Source organism: Eschscholzia californica, unplaced genomic scaffold (assembly GCF_041429995.1).
Source record: "Eschscholzia californica isolate CP2 unplaced genomic scaffold, dmEscCali1.0.p SCAF_3, whole genome shotgun sequence".
Lineage (NCBI taxonomy): Eukaryota > Viridiplantae > Streptophyta > Magnoliopsida > Ranunculales > Papaveraceae > Eschscholzia > Eschscholzia californica.
Window position 1 is genome coordinate 34,055,010 of NW_028238420.1, and position 21,702 is coordinate 34,076,711.

The window sequence follows — 21,702 nt, forward strand, 5'->3', positions numbered from 1 at the left end:
CACTGATTCCTACTGCTACATCTCCAGTAATTGTTGTCCCCAAAAGTTTGTATAAATTACCGTAACGAGTACCTCTCATTACCACCAAAGAACCCTTAACGACTTTTATGGAGTCATTCTCTATAATTATCTTACAGTTGTTCCGCTCCAACACACCAAGGGAAATTAGATTTTTCCGCAAATCGGGTATGTCTCTTATGTCCGTCAATGTTCTCACCACTCCATCGTGCATCTTGATACGCATTGTTTTTACATATACTATCATCACCTAGTATAACTGTACCACCATCTATACTCCTATAGGTAGTAAACCACTCCCTATTTGGACACATATGATGTGACGCCCCTGAATCAAACATCCACTTATCGGAGATCTTCTCAGACACCTCTGTTACCGAGAAAAATTCGTTAGGGTCTTCTGACACATATCCCGCCTCTTGCATCGCTTGTTTCCCCTTGTAGCCTTCGTTCTTTTGCTTCAACTTTCTCTTTGGACAAGCCGCTTTAAAGTGGTCAAGCTCACCACAACTAAATCACGTTTTCTTGAAAGAGCCTCTAGATTTGGACCTAGATTTCCCGCCCTTTCCCTTTCCCCTTTCATTACTCCTTCCCCTCGTTACAAACAACCCTTGTGCTTGTTCCTTGTCTACTCCACCCGACGCCATACTGTTAGTAGCAACCTTATGAAGGTCATCCGCTAATAACGAATTTCTCGTCTCTTCCATGCTTAGACTGTCACCAACAAGCATCAAAGTTTGGTCCTCATCCTCAACCTTAACATCAATATCCTTCAAATCTGAGATAATCCTGTCAAACCTATTCACATATTCCTGAATAGAAGAACCCTCTTCCATTCTACATGTGAATAATTTGGATTTTAAGTAGACCCGATTCGTTAAAGTTTTCGTCATGAAATTGCTTTCTAGCTTTAACCACACACTCGCCGCCGTTGTTTCTCCGTCTACTAGGAACGCCACGTCCCTCTCAAGACACAACATAATGGTTGCCCGTGCTTCAAGATCTAACTCCTCCCAATCCTCATCTGACATATCTCCTGGTTTCTTTCCCGTCAACGTCTTGTGCAATTTCTGTGAGATTAACAGATTCTTCATCTGCATCCGCCAATAAGAAAGATCTTTCTTAAAAATATAAATTTACTTTGTAAGTTTTCAACTTTTTCTACTTTTAATTACTAAAATTTGAAATCGGTACAATTGGTTATATAAAGTAGTTAGATGCGAAAAGTAGAAAGAGTTTGACATGACCTTATATTCTGAATCTAAAACAAATCGAAAAAGACTAATAGAAAAGGTTTTTGGTACATTAAAAATCTCAAAAAAAAAATATATAATTTTATTTATCAAGCATTGATCAATACAATAAACATAAGATTCTCTTATAGTTGATCATGTTAAAAAACAACTTCGTAAAACTCATAACGACTAACTATCTTCTTAAACATATCTCGCGGTTGTACTTTGATTTATTAACAATTTTACTAGTCTCTCCCTTAATGTGCAAACATTTCTATCGAGAAAGCCCAAACCCCAATTCATGTCATATAGATTCCATGTCTTTCTGTTTTTCTTATATAAAAATGATGAATTTTTTTGTCCTTAAAATGAAAGTTACAGAGATTGAGCTAGCTACATCCCCTCCTACAGTATTTATACTGCTACTATTTTTATCTTTTTCTAATGCACACTAAAAGTTAGAAGCATAAACTTTTTTCACTTGATGACTCTCCTTTGGAAGGACACTTCATGCCCAATAATAGAGAGGTAGGGGGACTGCCTAGAGGTGGGGTTTTGGCCCTTGCCCCCCAATCTTATCAGTTTGTTCGGACTCGCTGACTACCCAAAACTCGAAACTGATAGCAACCCGACCAGGCTCGCATATTAAGCGTGTCAACACTTTCGGGTTTTCTTGAGAACTTAGTGGCTTGTTCAACAAAATGCATCTATTATTTCCCCATACCCGTCGTCATAGGGTTCAGAGACCGGCGAACACTCAAGTCTTCCTTACTCCCACCCCCTAGATCCGAAATTCAATAGAAGACTAGGTCCTTTCTAGATTATGTTGATCATAAGGGGCTTCACAAGTATTAGTATATACAAAATTGTGAAATTGTGGAATTCCAAAGTAGTGCACCCCATATGTTAAAGTGGCTTAAAATCTATGTAGTTTACATCAATGAAGTAAAGTTGTGGTTGGGACCAGAGATTAATGGTCCTGAATGTACTATTGCACACCCTAGATTGAGTAATTGATGGTCATTATGAGCTAATGTTAGGGTAAGTAAAATAGAACCGGAAACACCTTGTTGTTTATTGTACTACTATTTCTCACTCTTCCAGACAAAATTGCAAAACAACTACTACAGTTACTCTGACAACGAGTGAGTCAACTCGTTCACATGCCCGATTTGAACTGAGTTACCAAAATCGGTGAGGTTTAAGAACGATTCAAAATGCTTTAAATCTCTCTCAAAAAGAAAAAAAAATCTCTTTAGATTTCTAAGCGTTCTTTGTTGTTCTAGAATAACTTAACTATCCCACTTTCTTCATCTTCTCTCTTCTTTTTCATCTTTGCTTTCTCAAAAGTTTCATCTTTTCTACCTTTTTCAGCAAATTGTTCTTGAAGCTCTGTAAGTTCACTGTTCTCTTTTTGTCATCTTCTCTGTTTTTTTTTTCTTCTAAAAGTTTCTCATTTTTATAGCTTTTATACTTGAAGTTTGCTTAGTTTCTAAATCTTTTCTACTTGCATGTATGAATTTGGATAATTTTCTTTCAATTAGCTCATAAAGGTTTCAAATTTCCAACATTTCTGACTTTTTTGGGTGGGTGGGTAGGTGGGTTTATGTCTATTAAGTGCTTAAGATATTTTGAACTTCATTCTTGTTTGGCTTCAATGGACTGTCAAATCTAGGTTTTTTTTAGCTATGAAAGAATGTGATTTTTGTTGTTATAGATGATTGTTTTAGGGTATATTCATTAAGTTTGTGAGCTTGTACCTACCAAATCTGTTGAAATGTTAGAAATTTAGTATTGTCTTAACAAGGCATCTGAAATCTGGTTTGAAGATTGTAGCTACATTATGATCATACTACTTTCTTACTTTTTCAGGAATAGTGAAAAAGTTGGAGACAAGGAGATGGGTAGGGTTTTGATTCCTTTCTTTGGATTGTTGTTCTTCTTCTGCTGCTGCTGCTTAGCTAAGGGAGAAAAAGAGTATATGAAGTATAAAGACCCAAAACAGCCGATAGATGTCCGAATAAAGGACTTATTTGATCGAATGACTCTTGCGGAGAAGATTGGTCAAATGGTGCAGATCGATCGAGCTGTAGCAACACCAGATATAATGAAGAGTTACTCTATAGGTAATCTCGACGATTCTTAACCATGATATTAACAAATAGGGGAATAAACTAGTAAATGAAAAGATTGCATTTTTCTTAAGTTAAGGTTTATTTTCGGGTTTTGGGCAGGGAGTTTATTGAGTGGTGGAGGAAGTGTACCTCGCCCTCAAGCTACGGCTGAAGATTGGATTAATATGGTGAATGGGTTTCAGAATGGTTCTCTTTCTAGCAGGCTTGGGATTCCGATGATCTATGGAATTGATGCTGTTCATGGACAAAATAACGTGTACAAAGCGACCATATTTCCTCACAATGTTGGGCTCGGATGTACCAGGCAATACATCTATATTCCATTTTACCATTAGCATTTTTTTTGTTGGTATATATGTATATGATTTATCGTCTAATGAATTGGTTTTATATGTTCCACAAAATTTGCTATCATATATTGGTTTTCGTATATCCAAGTCGAAATGCTTAGAGTTCGATTTGGTAATGTGACGGAAGTTAAACGAAATGTAAAGGATGTCCACGCTGGTAACTTATCGGTGATCTGTGAATAGTAGAATGTGATTCGATTTGGGATCAAACTCTTAAGGAGTCCGGGTTATATTCAGATTTGCTTCTAGTCCACAAAGATGAACCACGAAACAAACGATCCACAATGATGGGTTCACTTGATTTCTTTACAGTGAGTCACAGTAATGGGCTTTTCCTTCGGTTAGATTCCTCTAGAATGAACCGCAATGATGGGCTTTTACTTCGGCTAAGTTCCTATTTATGAACCACAATGATGAATGATGAGCTTTTCTTTGGCTCGATTCCTATTTGATGCACCACAATGATGGGTTTTTGTTTGTATAGGGACCCTGACCTTGTGAAGAGAATAGGTGCTGCTACAGCCCTTGAAGTCAGAGCTACAGGCATACCATATGTTTTTGCGCCATGTATTGCAGTAAGGAGAAAAAATAACTAATTACTGATTCATGTGAAAGCTTTGTAATTTTTTTGTAGCTAATTTGAACTTCAGAGAACGTCTTTGAGATTTTGCCTTCTTTATCATTTTCTTAAACTTATATAGGTTTGTAGAGATCCAAGGTGGGGACGGTGTTACGAGAGCTATAGCGAGGATCACAACATTGTGCAGCAAATGACAGAGATTATACCGGGTTTACAAGGAGATGTTCCGGCTAATTATCGAAAAGGAATTCCTTATGTTGGTGGAAAGTAAGAAGCATTCACAGAGACAGTGAGAGCGTCTTCTAGAGTATCTTGTAGGCACTGCCATTTACACGATTAACTTTCTTTTGTGCAGAACGAAAGTTGCAGCCTGTGCAAAGCACTTTGTTGGTGATGGTGGCACAATCAAGGGCATTGATGAGAACAACACAGTGATCGATAAACACGGATTACTTAGCATCCATATGCCTGCCTACTACAATGCAATCATCAAAGGGGTATCAACAATTATGGTATCTTACTCCAGTTGGAATGGAGAGAAGATGCATGCCAATCGCAACCTTCTCACTAATTTCCTTAAAACAAAACTTCGATTCAAGGTACAAAAAATTGTGATTTTTGTATTTTTTTGTTTCTTTTCGTGCCAAAGAAACTTGAAGAAGTAACTTTCCATTTCTTTTTCTCTTTATTTTTTAATAACCTGTAAGGGTTTCGTGATCTCGGATTGGGAAGGAATTGACAAGATTACCTCACCTCCCCATGCAAATTACTCATACTCCGTCCAAGCGGGAATTCATGCTGGTATTGACATGGTAAGTAGGAACTTGTCTTATACAGTTAATAAAACTTCGGCTTGTACCGTAAACTGAATATAATGTTAAAATGAAATTGTATACTATTCTAAATTTTAATACTACTAATTGGTGTGGCATTATGTATTTTCAGGTCATGATTCCATTCAAGCATACCGAGTTTATTAATGATTTGACGTACCAAGTCAAAAACAACATCATCCCTATGAACCGGATTGATGATGCCGTAACAAGGATTTTGAGGGTCAAATTCACCATGGGCCTCTTTGAGAATCCTTTGGCTGATTTCAGCATGGTCGACCAGCTTGGGAGCCAGGTTAGTATCCATATCCTTTATTATTCATTACTATCCAGCGGATGTCTGTCAGATATGACAGGCTCAGTGAATGTGTTAGGTTTCGAGCTTTGGCTTTATTTCCACTCCTAAGTGTGACAGTCTATTTGCAATTTTTGCAACTATTAGTATCCATCTTACGTAAGAAATGAAATGTTACTGACAGCTCTTTGCGTTTTTCAAGATTCTTTGCATTCAAATAGTTTTGAAGTTTTACCCCACATATGATGAGTCAAAGAAGAAACCACAAACACAGTGTTAACTTGTTTCCTGTACAGGCACACAGAGACTTGGCTAGGGAAGCTGTGAGGAAGACATTAGTACTTCTGAAGAATGGGAAATCTGTGGACAAACCGGTGTTACCTCTCCCTAAGAAGGCAACTAAGATTCTTGTTACTGGAAGTCACGCCGACAATTTGGGTTACCAATGTGGTGGGTGGACGATTCAATGGCAAGGAGTCAGCGGGAATAATCTCACAGTTGGTAAAGTCCCTTGCCGCCCTTACTCTTTTTATTCAGTTTGTAAGCATCCAACTCAAAACCAATTGTCAGTGAGTGGAGAGGCCCTAGATATTATATTCTTGGTTACTGGAGTACCTTTTCCGCTGTGCGACTATTCTCACACGCCCTCGTATCTGGCGTTCTTTGGGCCTAACTCATGTCTTTTTATTGGGAGATGTGGAGCACGTGTGATTGTCCTATCACGTTTGGACACTGGACATTTAATGTGCGAAAGTTATAATTTCCATCATTAATTTCTTTGTTTTATTATCCAACATAGGAGCAAAATGTTGTGGGAAAGATTATAAGTCGTTAAGAGAACCCTAATGCCGAATTTCTTTGATGAACAGGAACAACTATATTAAGTGCCGTGAAAGCTACTGTAGACCCGAGTACTGAAGTTGTTTATGTTGAGAACCCTGATGCTGAATTTCTCAAGTCGAACAACTTCTCATACGCCATAGTTGTTGTTGGTGAACCTCCTTATGCTGAGTTTGACGGAGACAGTATGAACCTTACAATCCTTCAACCCGGACCTACCACGATTAAGAATGTCTGTGAAGTTGTACAATGCACTGTTGTCATCGTGTCAGGCCGGCCCGTCGTGATTGAACCTTATTTATCCTCGATAGATGCTATAGTTGCTGCATGGCTCCCGGGAACTGAAGGCCAAGGAGTTGCTGATGTTCTTTATGGGGATTATGGGTTCACGGGGAAGCTCTCACGGACATGGTTCAAATCTGTAGATCAACTCCCGATGAACTTTGGCGACTCACATTATGACCCACTTTTCCCATTCGGGTTCGGACTAACAACCAAACCAATGCTCGAAAGGTAAAGTTCTTTTTTTTTAGCCTACGTACTTTGACATGCCACTTACCCATTTCTCGCCACATTATGGTTCAATTGCGTAACTCTTTTTATCACATTATCCCCTCCCCTAGCTAGACTAACAGACGCCTATTCGGGGTCTTCGTGAGACGATATTTCTTAATTCGCATATTTCAATTTGAATGTATTGAACTAGTCCGTCGTGTTCTTACTTGCGGTTATTGATATTATTTGCAGGTTAACAGCAACTAATGATGCTCTACAAATAACGATTATTAATATTTATACCACGGTTTTTGTTTTCATCATCAGCTTCATTTTAACAGGTATAATATAGAATTGATTTCAACTTTATTTTTCATAACTTAGATCGAGACTAAATGATGTATAATGTCTTAATTATCGGCATGCCCATCTTTACTCTGAGGATTTTCTGAAATAAAATTTTATTCATGGAATTGATATCACTTTCTTGAGCATCTACACATGAATACTTTTTTCCCTACACTAATTTAGGTCAAATCTACATGATATTCCATTGAGTTCTCTCTGATTCATCTTATTCTTCTGTGAGGGAAACTGATTAATCCAATACGTCCGTTTCTTAAGACACCTCGGTAAGACTAGACAAATAAATGCCGATAATACAGATGTTCATATCTCATAGTAATAGATTGTTGGTACAAATATTTTCGCTTCCCATAGGCTCCATGTGATTACAGAAGTTGAACTTTTAAGTAATGGAAAAGGCAACGATGCGAGACCATTGTAGAGAAAATGTCAGTTCTTTCTGTTACAACTGTTAATTTCGTTATAACGACCAGTCACCAGTTTTTTTATCATGATGATAATTTTGAAGTAGTGATCTGGTAAGATGATTTATAGGCATGAAAATATCACCATAATGTGCTGTTATTTTCTTTCAAGGAGATAGATTCTTGAATATCTCAGAAACAAAACTAAAACCCACTTGCGACGAACAAGAAAACTCATCTACTAGCGTTAAGTTCGGTGGGTGGGTGGGTGTGGTCTTGGGTTTTTCTTGCTCCCAAGCAGCCGAAGACCATCTTACTACGGAAGCTAGTTCAAGAGGGGAAACTTTTCCTCAAACTTATGAAGTGACAAACTCACTGCCACAAACCAATTGGAGACTAACTCCAACAATCTATCTCTCTGCACATTAGAACTCGATAACCATCTCTCTTTCCACAATGGGACCAGAAAGTTTTAGTAAAACTTCAGATCTAATACATTTATACCAGTTATAGCTCGAACGTCTGGCTAATTAGCTCAAGAGGTAGTAATGCTTTTCCACACTTATAAAGCGACCGACCCTTTTCCAGTTCCACAACCAATGTGGGACGAACTCCAGCAAGTTTTCCTTCTCAACCATGTGACCAATATGAGATTGAAACTTTCGCCGCTACTCCATATTTATTTTCATTTTGCATTAAACATATTACGACAATACAACATAGACATACATAAAGTAAGCATGAAAGTTTACACAAGTATCTCTTTCTCATTCTCAAAATAAATGTCTTGGCTATTCTGTTCATTCATCCAACTCTAATGGCTGAAAATGTTTTCCATCTATAAGATAAGTACCAATTGCAAGCCTAACTGCCCATACATCTTTAGGTTTTCTTGCTACAATTCTGCCAATAAACAAACATTTTTGTCACAATACTTTGAACCAAATTTGAAAGGAAAAAAAACCTAATAACTGAGTAAACAAAATTACCTTCCCACATCACCTGACTTAACAATGCCATTATTAACTCTGAGACATGGAATTGAAGCTGCTGTTTTTATCATTTTTGGAACATCGACAACGATAATGGCTGACCCTATTTGAAGTTTTGAGTTATCCGATGATGATCGGTCAGAGTCGGATGACTCTGAAATTTCACATTTAATTATTATAGTAGAGTTTCTGGTTCTGGGATTGAAGTCAAAGTTACAAAATTTAGAAGATTTTATCATAGTAGAAGGAAAGTGTAAAGCCATTAAGAAACAAGTAGATACCGAAATTAGAAGATAGTTGTGAAATAGAAGAAGATACAATTGTATTGTATGAGGTCCACAAAAACATAACACAGATATGGTCAAGGGTAATGATAAAGTACAAATGACGTTACTGTTACTATCTTGTCAAAGCATACAGGAATAGTGAATACTATATGCACCCCCTGAAATTGCTAAAGACCCTCCTTTACAACCATTTTTTTTTATGTTGAGAACATCAACCAAATTTTGTTGGGTTGTATGACCTCTTTAGCGACAATAAGGGCACCTTCGGTCAAGTGAAAACAGCTAAGGATGAAAAAGTGAGGTTCTAGACGGGTCGTGTTGCGGCAACATGGCTAGTTCAAAAGTAGTGGCATGATAAACACTGTCTATATAATATAAAGGTCGTGGCAGCGTCAAATGGAAGAGATCTAACTATGGTATGGATGCAATTTCTTGAGTAGGACAACTTGCCAATGTTGCTCCTACTGTAGGCAGTAGGAAGGAATAAATAAGTCTGTATGGTGTATGTCATGCGCATACATGTAGGGGCTGACTCACGTTGGGACTCATCGGGCACAGGTCCAAAATTAAAGGGAATATGGCTATTTAGGTAGAAAAACTTATCTTAATAACTGAAAAAGCCCACCCCTTTTACAATTAACTAAAAATTGTCAAAATATTATAGATAAAGATTCCTTGAGTTTAAAATAATATGAATATTTAGTAATCAGGTCATTTTTAATTTGTTTCCTTCCTAAAATACCCTTACCCACTAAATTTTCTCTCTCTCTCAATAAACCCAAAAGTTTTAGGGTTTTTTGCCCTTTTCTTCATCCCGATTCTTCTTCTTCTTCTCTGTTCTTATTCAATTTCATCATCATCTTCATCTTGGCGAGGTTTCCGTCGCCATCATCATTTTACGCCTATATGTGACTGTTCCCATTTCCCATCTGAATAAACTTGTTAGAAATCTGTTTAATATGCCCAAGATTGCCTACTCGAGTAGCCTTCCATTAGAGCATGATGTCGGGTGAAGTCAAATAATTTGTTTAGGTAATATTTTATATCATGATCAGCTTCATTAGTTGTTCAAAATTGGGATATGACAATCATGAATCATATAAAGAAGCAAAGGTTTTTGTTTCTACTTGCTTTATTGAACCAGAGAAAGAAGAATTATATTGGTAAAAGTAAAATATATTAGGTTTCTGAGTTGGGAAATCTAGTTAAAGCCAAAGATATCCATGAAGATGCAATTAGATTACTTGGGAATGAATTGATCAATATGTATGGGAAACGTAAGTTTATTCAAGGTGCATTGAAGGTGTTTGATGAATTTCCTGTTAGAGATGTGATTTAGTGGACTTCAATTTTGGCTTGTTATATTAAATGTGGGTATCCAAGAGAAGCTCTTATGATTTTCCGTCAAATGTGTTTGAATGAGGCAAATCCCAATTCTTTGACAGTTTCATATATCCTTCCCGCTTGCTCGGATTTAAAATACTTGAACTCGGGTAGAGAGGTTCATGGTTTTTCTGATAAGAATTTGTATGGGAGATAACATTTTTATTACTAGTGGACTAGTCAAAATGTATGCTGATTGTTCAAGCATCAAACAAGCTCAATTTTTCTTTGATATATCTAATTAATTAATTTTAGTAATTCAATATTAGAAAGTTCACAATTGAAGTACCTATATGTCAAAGAACTATGCATGTCTAAGTTTGCAACAAAAAAAGTATCTGTATGTTAAAGAACTATGCATGTCAATGTCATCAACAACAAGTTTCATCCAACCTGCAAAGCTTTCAAATCATGTTTGTAATCTATATTTGCAAACACATGTTTGCATAACCGATTGTTGCAAACACATGTCTGCATAACCGATTGTTGCAAACACATGTTTGCATAACCGATTGTTGCAAACACTTGTTTGCAGTTTACATTATGCAAACACATGTTTGCATAACAGATTGTTACAAACACGTTTGCATAACAAATTTTTGCAAACACGTTTGCATAACAGATTTTTGCAAACACGTTTGCAGAAAAACGTAGGGTTATTTAGTAAAGACCCCCCAGTTATTTAGCTATATTAGGGAACCACCCCCGAAACGATTATGCTTTAGGGGTTACCCCCCATTCCCTATTTTTCCGTCAAAAGCCCGTTATGTTGCAAGCGTGCCAGTCACGTGTGTTTCTTTTGACGATTTTGCCCTTCCCAGCTACCGTTTGAAATATATAGGGTTATTTAGTAAAGACCCCCCAGTTATTTAGGTATATTAGGGAACCACCCCCAAAACGATTATGCTTTAGGGTTTACCCCGTATTCTCTATTTTCCGTCAAAAGCCCGTTATGTTGCAAGCGTGCGAGTCACGTGTGTTTCTTTTGACGATCTTACCCTCCATCCAGATCAACGGTTCCGAGTTTTTTTATTATCATTTAAGTCTCCCTCAACTACCCATTTTTGGGTGGAAACGCGGGAAAGGAGAGAGAAGAGTTTCTGAGTCGTCCCAAACGTGGAAATCCTAGTTTTTTTTTCGATTGCAACCATAAATCGAAGGAGATTTAAAGGGGTTTACAAGTATTCAACTCTGATTTCTCCCTCTAATGGCAGAAGGTTCATCTGGAAGTGGGTTGTAAGTATCTAAACCTGAATTTCTTTTTTTGTTTCATTCGATTCCAGATGAACATACTTCACAGATTAGTTACCATGTTGTTAACCCTAATTACTATGTTCTTATATGAGTTGACATTACAGTTTTTGTTTACCATTTAGGTTTGCACAACTTGAATCCATTAATAGAGGGTTTAAGGATTTTAGTAGTTACTGTTTAGTGCTTTCACTGATTTCAATCCATGTTTTAGAGTATTAGTTGATTCCAAAACTTTCGAATGCCACCACATATTGCATTTGTACATGCTGAGTACATAAATGGACAATTGAAGGCTTCATGTGCTTTGACCTCACAAATTTGGCAGCTCATTTCCTGTAAAAACATGAATAATATGACATTTAGTGAAGGACCCCCACTGTAAATCAACTATTTAGGGAAGGACCCCCATTATAGTTTTGCTGATGAAGACCAGTAATGGCTTACCTGGTTCGTTTCTTCCCTTTTAACACCTCCTCCCATTCGTTGTACCACTGTCTTTGATTGATTTGGGGTAAGAAATCGTTTTAAAACACAACCAAAAGATGGGTTTATATAGAAATAAGGATTCATACGACCGTTGGGAAAGAGAGGGGTGGTTTTGGTATATATTTCAAACGGTAGCTGGGAAGGGCAAAATCGTCAAAAGAAACACACGTGACTGGCACGCTTGCAACATAACGGGCTTTTGACGGAAAAATAGAGAATGGGGGGTAACCCCTAAAGCATAATCATTTTGGGGGTGGTTCCCTAATATAGCTAAATAACTGGGGGGTCTTTACTAAATAACCCAAAAACGTAAGGAAAAAAACGTCGTTTTTTCTGAGTTTTTTTTTTGAAAAAAAAGTATTGAAAGTGGATCTTGTTAGAAAGCTAATGAAAAATCATTTCTAAATATATAATTTTTATAGAAATCCGACATCTCAAACAAAAGTTATATCGATTTAAAGTTTAAAGAAAAATAAAAGAATTTAGTTACACAAAATGACAAAAAAGGGTATTTTCGTATTTGCACACTTTTTGACCTGAATAATAATTTTCAAATGTTTTGTGCTTTTCTACTCATTTTCAATATTATTTTGACCTTTTTAGAAATTACCTCGAAATTAAACACATACCGAAACAGAGAAACACATATAAAAATAAGAAACCCCATGTATTCGAATCCGGCCGCCTTTCTTTTAGTTATTTTATATGTAAATTCTGTTGGGTTTTCCTCCTAGTGGGGAAACCTAGTTGGGTTTGGATTAGGAAACCAAACCCGGGCCCAAGTCGAGTTTCTTTGGGTCGGTTACTTATGACGGTGGAATTAGGGTTAAGGGTAAGTCTATAAATACTTCTTTAATCTTAATTAGAAGTATGCAACACAATTAGAAACGCACAAGAGAAGAAGGTAGAGAAGGAGGTTGCCGAGAAGAGCGGGGCAGAACTTTTTCAGCACGCGCAGTCTTCGTTGTTCGGAAAATCCGACGGTGAGTTCTTCTCCGATTGAGCTGAAATTTGGCAGAACTATTCTTGACATATTCATCTAGTATTTGTACGGAGGGATCGTTGATTGGTCGCCGGAATCCTAGTGAATTTAGGGTCGTTTTGGGATGCAGATTTCTGGACTGTTTTGTTCTTTCTTGTGAGGGTTTCTCCGTGTTTCTTTGTGTTTGAGATTGATTCTTTTGGGAAGGTTCTGAGTCTCGGGTGGACGTAGTCTGTAACTACTTTGCTTATTATAGTTGATTTGGTTGGACTACGAGTCCCGTGGTTTTTACTTCTCACGTTGAGGAGGTTTTCCACGTTAAAAATCGTTGTCTTATTTACTTTCAATTCTTTGTTTATTGCTCCCACATATTCTTCTATATTATCCTCGTAACTAACACAAAGGGAAAAACTCTTATATTTCCGCTGCGCGTTTTGTTGGGAAAAACGGGCACTTAGGCGCAGCGGAAATATAAGAGTTTTTCCCCTTATGTTAGTTACGAGGATAATATAGAAGAATATGTGGGAGCAATAAACAAAGAACTGAAAGTAAATAAGACAACGATTTTTAACGTGGAAAACCTCCTCAATGTGAGAAGTAAAAACCACGGGACTCGTAGTCCAACCAAATCAACTATGATAGCAAAGTAGTTACAGACTACGTCCAACCGAGACTCAGACCCTTCCCAAAAGAATCAATCTCAAACACGAAGAAACACGGAGAAACCCTCACAAGAAAGAACAAAACAGTCCAGAAAGCTGCAGCCCAAAACGACCCTAAATTCACTAGGATTCCAGCGACCAATCAACGACCCCTCCGTACAAATACTAGATGAATATGTCAAGAACAGTTCTGCCAAATTTCAGCTCAATCGGTGAAGAACTCACCGTCGGATTTTCCGAACAACGAAGACTGCGCGTGCTGAAAAAGTTCTGCCCCGCTCTTCTCGGCAACATCCTTCTCTCCCTTCTTCTCTTGTGCGTTTCTAATTGTGTTCTCCCTTTCGGTGCTTCACGCACACATCTAAATTAGGTTAAGATAGTATTTATAGACTTCCCCTTAATCCTAATTCCACCGTCATAAGTAACCGACCCAAAGAAACTCAACTCGGGTCCGGGTTTGGTTTCCTAATCCAAACCCAACTAGCTTTCCCCACTAGGAGGAAAACCCAACAAACTCCCCCTCCGACTAGGTGGGAGAAACAGCCAGCCCTGTTGTCCCCTTGACAGCCCTGGAAACAACCAGCTCCGCTTTTCCTCGACAGTCCTGGACAACCAGCCCCGATATCCCTAACAATTTTTTCATCGTATACATCTTATTGTTTCTTGTCTTCCAAGCAAATAACTGCTCCAACTTCAACCACAACGAACGAGCATCAGTCTCATTGTCAATATGATGCAGCACATTGTCATCTATCCATTGCCTCATCAAACCACACGCTTGGCGATGTAGCAATGCCCACTGATCTTCAGTCGCCCGCTGATCTTCAGTCTTCTCATCAGGTTTCTTCTCATGAAACACCGGAGCCTGAAATTCCTTCACAAAGAGCAAGTTTTCCATCTTACCCTTCCATAGATGATAATTAGCACCATTCAAACTTATCATTCTACCCATATTTTCCATCACTAACACAAACAAACCAATAACCAAAGTTATCACAATCCAAAGAACTCTCTAACCTGGAGCTCTGATACCACTTGTTGGGAAAAACGGGCACTTAGGCGCAGCGGAAATATAAGAATTTTTCCCTTTGTGTTAGTTACGAGGATAATATAGAAGAATATGTGGGAGCAATAAACAAAGAACTGAAAGTAAATAAGACAACGATTTTTAACGTGGAAAACCTCCTCAACGTGAGAAGTAAAAACCACGGGACTCGTAGTCCAACCAAATCAACTATGATAGCAAAGTAGTTACAGACTACGTCCAACCGAGACTCAGACCCTTCCCAAAAGAATCAATCTCAAACACGAAGAAACACGGAGAAACCCTCACAAGAAAGAACAAAACAGTCCAGAAATCTGCAGCCCAAAACGACCCTAAATTCACTAGGATTCCGGCGACCAATCAACGATCCCTCCATACAAATACTAGATGAATATGTCAAGAACAGTTCTGCCAAATTTCAGCTCAATCAGAGAAGAACTCACCGTCGGATTTTCCGAACAACGAAGACTGCGCGTGCTGAAAAAGTTCTGCCCCGTTCTTCTCGGCAACCTCCTTCTCTCCCTTCTTCTCTTGTGCGTTTCTAATTGTGTTCTCCCTTTCGGTGCTTCACACACACACATCTAAATTAGGTTAAGGTAGTATTTATAGACTCCCCCTTAATCCTAATTCCACCGTCATAAGTAACCGACCCAAAGAAACTCGACTCGGGTCCGGGTTTGGTTTCCTAATCCAAACCCAACTAGGTTTCCCCACTAGGAGGAAAACCCAACAAATTCGAATATAATTCCTAGTTCTTAATTAGCTATCCTATTAGCTCTCTATTACTTGATTTGATCCCTATTGACAGATCAATTTATCTTTTAGCCCTTTTGTTTTAAATTCATGGTAAGACTCCCTCAAATGTTATTACAGCTATTTTTCTTCATTTCATTCTTATGGATCATATAATCTCTCGTGGGTTATCGGGCGGACGGGTAGTTATCAGTCTTCGGGTACTTAATAGGCGGTATAATGGACCGGGACTCGGGTAGGAGGCCTTACCTGGGTCCTGGCTGCTTTAACTCGAAGCCACAGCCCGGGTAAGCTCGAGTTGTGCTTCTTTTTCGGTAGCCAGATCTCAACGGTCCGAACAGTTAGGACCGGATCGTGGGTTTCCGAACAGTTTTCCTAACCCTATTCACTTTAGGGCAGGTACCCATTACCCCTGAGTACTCCCTCCGTCCCATTTTATTTGGTTGTTATTCCTTTTATGGATGTCGCAAAATGTTTGATCACTTTCCTTTTATAACATTCATTTAATTATTAAAATGATGGAACTTCCAAGACTACCCTTTAGTTTGAATACCATTCAAAGATTCTAATTGGTTCAACGCTTCTGCCAATGTTGTATTTAATGAAATACTCTATACTAAATGAGGATAGTTTTAGAAAAGTCTTTATATTTTTCAACAATAAATATCATTCCTTAATAAGCTGAATTTTCCAAAACTACAAATAAAATGGGACGGAGGGAGTATTATTTTTGGCGAGTCGGAGGACTAATGCTTTGAATTTGTTCAAATTTAGGGCGGGTACCCATAACCCCTCACTTTCTCAGGGCTCAGCAACGGAAGAACTTTTCATCTCCCTCTAGTTTTCTCTAATGCAAAGAATGAAGCCCTAATCCTTTGCTACAACTAAGTTTCAATCTACCAGTTTCAGAAAAACCCTAGCTTTGAAGTCTTCTTCCACTATTGTTTCATAAAGAAATGAGAGAAAATCAGATTAACAAAGTTCGGGAATGTCCATCTGATAAGTTCACTTGGAAAATCGAGAAATTCTCAAAATTGAAAGATAACCCACATTTCTCTCAGATTTTCCTTGCTTGTTCTTATAAATGGTTTGTCGATCTTCTTACCCTTTTCTTTACTGCTTCATCTGCTGGCATTTCATCTTTTCATTCTCTTTTTACTTTCATGTTGTAATTAGGAAGCTTATGATATATCCAAAGGGATTAAACAAAGGACGTAACTTCGCAATTTTCATTCAACCTGTGGATTTGTCCAATTTGCTTTGGGGGGAGATCAATTTGACGGTCATTAATCAAATTAATGACAATAAAACAATCAAGAAAGGTATCTCATCTTTTCTCTTGGGTTTATCTCCATCTTGGCAGCAAATTTTGTGTTCTTTGATCTGTTATTTGGTATGGTAAACACTATTTACAAGTTTCACTTTTCGCCCATACTTCTCTATATAAGTAGAGATGGATATCAAAGATTTCCAATATTCTATAGCATTCCAACTCTCCTAGATTAGTAGATATACTGCTTGTATCTTTAGGGAAGAGATTTTCTTGTGAATGAGCAAGATTTCGTTAACCATGCAAGCATAGTGAGAAGATAACTGGAGGTAGGTCCTTGCAAATTTGCATGGGACAAAACTTGCGGAGGAGCCTAAAATTAGTGGGATGGGTTAAGGCGTCGCCTAGTTGAGTGTGGTGCCCGCATTACATATGTATATATCTTGTTGGGATATAGTGTACTCTACCTAGTATTCTAAGCGGAATTCCAGACATTTATGTCTAACACTAGGTCGTGAAGTAAGAATCACATGCATAAGTTCGATATGAATTAATCGGAGAGTTGTAGTTATACCTTAAAACGCTTCCACTTTATGATTCAGTTGCTCCTTTTAATATGAACATCCAAGAGCTCCAATTGTAGCTCCTCTACTTCAGACACCCCAGACACTATAACTTGATCGACACCGGAGGTTAGCTAAACGACGAACTAAGGCCTCTTCTCCCTTGATGACGATTCAGACTTGAAGAGATTAGAAATATTCTTCTCTCTCTTGGATTTGGCTGAAGTAAGAGAATGATTGGATTTCAAAATCTCTCTTTCATTGCTTTAGGTTTAGGCTATTTATAGCCTTGACCCAACCTAACCCTTCTGGCTAGGGACTCCTTGGCCGGGAAGGATAAAGGTAATCCTTATCTTACCTTTCCTAGCCCCTTATCATACCCTAGGCGCAGCCTAGACTGACCTTTTCATGGCCTCGACACACTGCCGGGCCATACTTGTCATCCCTAAACCTGGTCCAATACTAGGCCGAGTGCATCCAGCTTTCGGTACTCAAACATGACTTGAGCTCTTGGCCACATGGCTGAGATTTGCACCTTGCCTTTTCTAGTCGCTTCTTCCGGTCAAGTCCGATGCTCTTCTTCGTGTGTAACCCGTTTTTGGATTCAGTCGCCTTTAGCTGCAATTCAGCCACCTTGCTCGAGGATCGTAGTTGGTTTCTAGCTAGAGACTGTGATCCCTAAAGCGACTGAACTTGATGACCTCCATTAATTAATCCTTTCTGACTATTTGATTGTATTGTCATCTTGATCAAAGAACATCTCATTTATAAATGTAGTACATTTCTCATATTATAGAACATGGTTATTTCATATTGATCAATTAAAGGAGAAAAATGGTATATTCTTGTATTATTGAGTATAGTGATTGCTTTTTGTGTGAAAAGGCAAGATTTCGTCAAGAAGACCGAAAAGGATAGAAGAAAATGGGACAAAGGTGGGACAAAATCCCATGCCCGAAGGAAAAGTGTCATGTGAAAACTCAGAATGGAGAAGAAATAGGGACAAGAAGAATTGACTTTCTGGATAATTTTCTTTCCCCCTGAGGGACTCTCCTTTCCATTTGTGTGCAAAACGAAAGACTTCCCATCCACATTCACAGAAGCTGGTCACAATATCATAGTACTTGTTATCCTTGTCAGTGTAGTTTGCTTTTCTTTCTCCCTCCATCCGTAGCTGACGTGATACTTCTCATGCTAGTTAAAGTAAACACGCTTCAAAAAGCGACAACTATCATAAAAGAAAAGCATCCCCAATTAGACATGAAATTATGAAAATCAAACCATTGTAGCACTTTGTATGTGGATGCCCACATATAGATACTAGATGGTAGATTTAATGTCAGCAAATGCCAAATCTGCTGAATGTTCTCCACAAATAGTTCTGGTGTTCCTCGGCTTCCAAAACACTCGAGGAATAATAAAATAAAAAAGATTAAGTTCCTGCTTACCCTTTTTTTTGCTGGAGATTAAGTTCAGTGCATGTTAGATTATAATATCTATATCTGTATTATTTTTATATATATGCATGTACAAATTTGAAAGGTGAGGATATATTTGAAAGTAAGGGTACCTGTAGTCTAACAATACGTTCCAATTCATGTGCATTCTACAGCTCTTCATCACCATTTCACTGCAGGGGAAGTCGGTTGGGGCTGTCAGTCAATCCTTTCTCTTTCTAATCTATACCACCCGACTGGTGGATATATAGTGAACGATACCTGCATAATAGAAGCTGAGTTTGTTGTCTGTAAAACGCTTAAAAAAATAAATCCTGCTGCAGAGAAGGTACTATAACTCGAAATACAATTTTTAAAAGCTTAAAAGATTGTCTTAGTGTGATTTCGCTCATTATTATAATTATTCTTGATTGTGTTTTGTAGGAGCTCTCAAGTATGACGATAAAAAGGGAAATAAAACAAGAGCCAGGCATAAAATCTCTAGCCACTATACCAAATGAAGCTATAGTGTCCAAGTTAACTGAAACGACCAGAAAAATAACAACCTTGTCCGAATATCCTGGAGCTGGTCAAATATTTGAAGAAGGACAACATGGCCAACTTAATGGCATGAGTATTGCCACCAATTCCAAATTTGAAGACGTGGGAGGTTTTAGTGTTCTAAAAACACAGGCACCATTATATAAACAGATATGGTTGAAATATGGTCATATTGCTACTAGTCAAGTTCTAACAGATCTTTATCAGGCCCAAGTTGTTGTGATCTCTAAGTTAATGACTTGTATTATGGAAATGCATCAACAATGTCTAAATGAGACGTCTTCGGAGATGATTGAGCAATGGGAATCAAAGATAATAGTGGCTGAGAAACTTGGTTTTAACGTCAAGTGGCTTCGACAACATATCGAGGATGTTAAAAAAGATTTCTATGGACGGCAGAGAGTTAAGACTGCAATACTGGAACAGGACCAGGCGAAAGAGAGATTGAACGAGGCGAATCAGAAGTTATTATTAGCAGATAATGAGATGAAGAAGGCAAAAGAGAAGTACAATTTAGCATATGATGAAATGAAGAAGGCGAAAGAGGATCTCTCGGCCTTAGAAACCAGGATTCACCCTTTACTCTCGGAAAGCGAAATGTATGTAGAAAAAGGCAATCGTTTACTGTTTGATGGGTTGCTGTAGTATTGTAGTGTTGAAAGTATATGTTAACTGCAGATGTAATGGGAAGATATCTGACTTGTATCTTTTGTCAGTGAAATGATTTTGTCTGAGTCAGATCTGAAAATTTGTAATTGAGGTGAAAGTGCAGTTTTTTGAACAATACTATTTACTAACTTACCTGTAATTACCCTGTGTTCGGATAGATTGATATGAATTTTGTGGTTAAAGATAATGAACTGATAAAGTTTTTCCCTTGATTTTCCACTGTTGGAAAATTTGGATTTGTATCTTCATTAAGTGTTAAACAGTTAAGATGGTTTTGTGCCAAGCAGTGTGTGTTTGGGACCTTGGGTCTGTTTTTGGACCTTTTGTCCAACACCCAGTTATTATATAATTTTGTCAGACAAATTTTACAATTTTTAACTTTTCTTTACCAATTAAAAAAATGAAAAATAAAATAAAATAGTTAATTATAGTTCCTTCATAATACATCACATTAGTATAAAAATATTTCAAAGAATGTCAAGTCATCATTATTGTATATTTTATACTACGGGAAATTTGGTCAAAACTTCTTATAATTTTTTTGATTCGGTGAAAAAGGATCAGTCAATTATTTGGTTTTTAGCAAAAAAAAAACCTTGAGATAACTTTGCAACGCCTTACTACAGTTTTGCTGAAAATATTGAGTTTTTAACCAAACAAAATAAAAATATTTGGATTTTTAAACAAAAAAGGAAAAAAAAAAAAAACAAATTTTGGTTTTTAACAAAAAAAAAATATCAAAAGCTTATCTGGTTTTTAATCAAATTTTGGATAAAAATCAAATTTTGGTTTTTAGTAAATAAAATAAAAACGAGACAACTCCAAGAACAGTGAAGAAGAAAAGAACAAATTCAAAAACTTTGAAGGGTGGATCGGAGAAACCAGATGTTGTTGTTCAAACACCAAAACAAAATTCTCTAATCAAGAGGATCAAGGAAGCTCCAACCAGGAAACTCACTGAAAAAGCCGAGCCAAAAGAAAAGGCTGACAAAGACAATAAGAAAAAAGATGCAATATCGAAAAAATATCTCGTCAACGTTGAAGATGTAGATAAAAAGGGAAAGGAAGCAGCAACAGAGGATGATGAAAAACTTAGTAATTGGAAAAAAAGTAAGGGTTATTTCCCTAATGGCCCCCTACTTTGTGACCAGCTTCCCGCCTGACCCTCTATTTTACGAGAAATACCCATATGGCCCCCTTCCGTTATAACACCGTTACTCTCTCTCCTCCTTCTCATTTTCTCTCTCTGCCAAGTCACCTATCACGGCCACATCATCATCTTCTCCGGCATTGGTCGCCGGCCGGCCAACTTTCCGGCCGGCAACCTTCAAATTTAAAAAAAAAAAAAGTTTTTTTTTTATTTATTTTCTCTCTCCTCTTTCTCTCTCTAGATTTTTTTTTCCTCACCCTCTCTCTCTCTAAAACTCCGGCGAAGGGGTTTCCCTTCGCCGGAGCTAGGTCTGTTCAACGAACAGACCTAGATCTGTTCACGAACAGACCCTTCATTGAACAGACCTAGCTCCGGCGAAGGGAAACCCCTTCGCCGGAGTTTTAGAGAGAGAGAGGGTGAGGAAAAAAAAAATCTAGAGAGAGAAAGAGGAGAGAGAAAATAAAAAAAAAATTTAATATTTGAAGGTCGCCGGCCGGAAAGTTGGCCGGCCGACGACCAATGCCGGAGAAGATGATGATGTGGCCGTGATAGGTGACTTGGCAGAGAGAGAAAATGAGATGGAGGAGAGAGAGTAACGGTGTTATAACGGAAGGGGGCCATATGGGTATTTCTCGTAAAGTAGGGGGCCAGGCGGGAA

General features: G+C 37.9%; 3 protein-coding genes across 7 annotated transcripts; 2 read left to right on the plus strand and 1 right to left on the minus strand.

The window, feature by feature from the left end:
- Positions 1–2,326: 2,326 nt before the first annotated feature.
- Positions 2,327–7,263, plus strand: LOC147549743 (uncharacterized). Of its 5 annotated transcripts, none has more exons than XM_086666525.1 (11): positions 2,327–2,647; positions 3,126–3,379; positions 3,488–3,692; positions 4,223–4,313; positions 4,440–4,585; positions 4,674–4,917; positions 5,026–5,130; positions 5,264–5,446; positions 5,743–5,947; positions 6,316–6,799; positions 7,034–7,263. In XM_086666525.1, exons 2-11 carry the CDS (start codon positions 3,154–3,156, stop codon positions 7,131–7,133), a joined length of 1,989 nt encoding a protein of 662 aa, XP_086522651.1. In that variant the 5' UTR covers positions 2,327–2,647; positions 3,126–3,153; the 3' UTR covers positions 7,134–7,263. The 5 variants fall into 5 exon arrangements, with proteins under 5 accessions (XP_086522651.1, XP_086522654.1, XP_086522652.1 ...); XM_086666528.1 differs by having other exon boundaries at positions 2,332–2,447; XM_086666526.1 differs by having other exon boundaries at positions 2,357–3,044.
- Positions 7,264–8,199: 936 nt separating this feature from the next.
- CRR42 (DUF3148 family protein) lies at positions 8,200–8,888 on the minus strand. The gene is made up of 2 exons (XM_086666530.1): positions 8,541–8,888; positions 8,200–8,454 (listed from the first exon to the last, which is right to left on the minus strand). The coding sequence occupies exons 1-2, from the start codon at positions 8,804–8,806 to the stop codon at positions 8,352–8,354; spliced, it is 369 nt and encodes a 122-aa protein (XP_086522656.1). The 5' UTR covers positions 8,807–8,888; the 3' UTR covers positions 8,200–8,351.
- Positions 8,889–16,073: 7,185 nt separating this feature from the next.
- On the plus strand, positions 16,074–20,106 carry LOC147549745 (MATH domain and coiled-coil domain-containing protein At3g58210-like). Its single transcript, XM_086666531.1, has 4 exons — positions 16,074–16,482; positions 16,572–16,717; positions 18,841–19,013; positions 19,109–20,106. The coding sequence occupies exons 1-4, from the start codon at positions 16,352–16,354 to the stop codon at positions 19,868–19,870; spliced, it is 1,212 nt and encodes a 403-aa protein (XP_086522657.1). The 5' UTR covers positions 16,074–16,351; the 3' UTR covers positions 19,871–20,106.
- The last annotated feature ends 1,596 nt before the right edge of the window (positions 20,107–21,702 follow it).